This window comes from Anneissia japonica, unplaced genomic scaffold, assembly GCF_011630105.1.
Source record: "Anneissia japonica isolate Jap-2015-1 unplaced genomic scaffold, ASM1163010v1 scaffold287833_len2544123_cov190, whole genome shotgun sequence".
NCBI classification, from domain to species: Eukaryota; Metazoa; Echinodermata; class Crinoidea; order Comatulida; family Comatulidae; genus Anneissia; species Anneissia japonica.
Window position 1 is genome coordinate 1,307,777 of NW_022757233.1, and position 2,591 is coordinate 1,310,367.

The 2,591-nt window shown below is 36.8% G+C and overlaps 1 protein-coding gene across 1 annotated transcript in view; it reads right to left on the minus strand.

Moving 5' to 3' along the window:
• LOC117124585 (cytochrome P450 2U1-like) overlaps positions 1 to 2,585 on the minus strand; it is a 22,075-nt gene extending 19,490 nt beyond the window's left edge. Inside the window, exon 1 of the mRNA XM_033270877.1 lies at positions 2,057 to 2,585. Coding sequence (XP_033126768.1) covers positions 2,057 to 2,411 — 355 coding nt within the window. The 5' untranslated portion in view covers positions 2,412 to 2,585. The remainder of the gene's footprint in view (positions 1 to 2,056) is intronic.
• Positions 2,586 to 2,591: the final 6 nt, after the last annotated feature.

Below are 2,591 nucleotides of genomic sequence, written 5' to 3' on the forward strand. Positions count from 1 at the left end.
AAAAAAAATTGGTGCTTTTGTCCGGAACGTCCACATCCATCTGCTAAGCTGCCGGACTAAAAGGAAGACATGACAAGTTCTACCAGTATATAACATCCATGAATTATGTGTTTCAGAAATCTATTAAAATACGGCCTCAAAATGCTACTTTGTCCTTGTCGCAGATTCTTGGCTTCTGGCCCAAGCCGGGGGCCATGATCAGACTCAGCCTAAGACTCGCCGGCGCTGCCCCGCCCCCCTCCTTCTCCTCCAAAACATTCGGAAATTCTACCTACGCGCCTGTAAATAGCTTAATGGATGAAATTATGCTTTATTTTTTTTATTTCTATTCTGTAAAGCCTGCTTATTATTAGGCCTATGCAACTATTCGAGGACTGATTTGAATGTAGCACTTCACCACTTATCATGCGATTTATAACTGTCAGTTCCCAAATGTATGCGAGAATTGAAATTAAGTGGTGGTGCCAGTTGCGGAGACAGATTCCTGTCAGTGAGAAAAGAAAAAGTGGAAAAAGAAATGTCATAATTCTACTTTTGGCAAAATATTTTATCAATCTTATGGTGCAAAAATGTTAATGAATTTAGTGTCCTAATATTGTGCTTTAGTACAATTAAATATAGAATAAATTTGAAATTAATTGTGAAAAAACTTCAAAGTTCTGTGCATCCAACAGGGGGATTCGGCCACAGCATCTTAGAATTTTACCTTAGGTCCATAAAGTAGCAAGATTTTCTTTGGCCCTAACATCAAATCTAAAAATAATTTGTCCCTTCAAATATATTAATTAGGAACCAGGGGTCTATATAGTCAATTAAGCGACAGTGCCGAAATATCGAGTGTGTTTGAAAATCGACTGTACCTAAAAACCGAGTGTGTTTGAAAGTTGCCCTTTTGGAGTTCCATACGTGTAGGCCTACAACGGTACAAGAGCGTATCGGTAGTATGGCGGTATTTAAATTGTAATGTAGGCTTACGGCTATAGGCCTACTAGTTCTAATGTTTCACATCACGAGTCTTACAATAGGAGAGGATTGTAAAATGATAACTATGCCATCACTTAACTCACTATAAATCCCTGGATGCAAAACCGTGTATGAAGAAATAAAATGAATCTGTGTTCGCTGCACGACGAGCAGCTGCCATTTTGCAAAGAAATTGCCAGAATGTCTGAGTTTGCAGCGTGAAGTTTTTTGATTAAACGTTTATGAAAACTTATCTATTTGCATTTGTATGTCATTTTTTTTACCGTATGGTGTTATTGTTTGACTATCTGTGTTCACATGAAATTCACATGCACAATAATTACTTCAAAAATTAGTAATGATCCAAATGCGTACACAGATAGAAACATAGGACCTGGGGCCTAAATCCAGAAAAACAACTAAACAACTATCAAAACCAATGATAAACGTCGGTTCGATTAACCTCGATTACGACAAGAAAGTTCAAAAAGATGGTACTGCATGATGCCATATTTTGTTTTCGGATGTTTCATGGGAAAATTCCGATTAAAATTATAAGACTGGCCTTTAATGGTTTCAAAATTTAAGAATTGACTCGGACATTCTGGCAATTTCTTACTTAATTGCTAAAAAGTACAGCTCGTCGTGCTAGCAAACGCGGAAACTCTGTAGGCCTATCAACCTATATTTATAATAAAGGTACCGGTATCTTTTTGTTGAAAAATGTAGGCCTACTTTATGAGTGGTTGAATCATGTAAAAATGTTTTATAATTATGTGTTTTGACTGTGAGAAGAAAATTAAGGTAAAAAAATTAAGAATTAAAAGTTATGTGCGAAAGTGCCTTAGCGCCGGGAAGGCCAAGTATTAGAAACGTACTACAGAGAGAAAACAATGCTAATTTTAAATATAGGTAGCTCGCTTCTACAACATTTACCGCAAGTAAACTACAAAACATAACATTGAGTAAAATAATTGGTACTAACATTGAAATACCCATGTATGTCATGTGACATATAAATTGCATATACATGGCGTCCATTACACTGCAGGGTTTTAGAATGCCACCACTTTGGGTTAATCCTTTTTCTTACCTTTGCCACAACTTATTTTGTCAATTATAACAAGTTTCGGACGATCATTAAACGTGTCTCCCGATTTTACAAACATTTGCTTCATAGATTTATAATCGTTGACAAACACTACTAGTATGTTTCCAAGGTACGCCGAAAATACAGGTCCGTATTTATGAGCATACTTTTTCAGAGAGCTTTGTGGTTGTTGTCCAATGAAAGGAAGGATTCCAACTACCGGTAAGCCCCATGGTCCGGGTGGCAGGTTACGTCGCAGGTTTCTTGAAATATATAAAAGAATTAGTAAAGTTGTAACACCCGCAATAACAGTCTGGATGTTGATTCTAGAGAACAAAAAGATGTAAACCACCTCCATTTCAATGACTGATATCAAGATGCACCTGATCTGGTTGGTATTATGTAAGTAGGCCTTGAGTACAGTTATAGTTTCTTCTTCCACGATCACAGTGTACGCATCATTTAATAATAAGTTATTTACCAAATGTATGCCTATTGTGTTTCACACCGCGATTAGCTACTTGCGTAACCCTAGTTC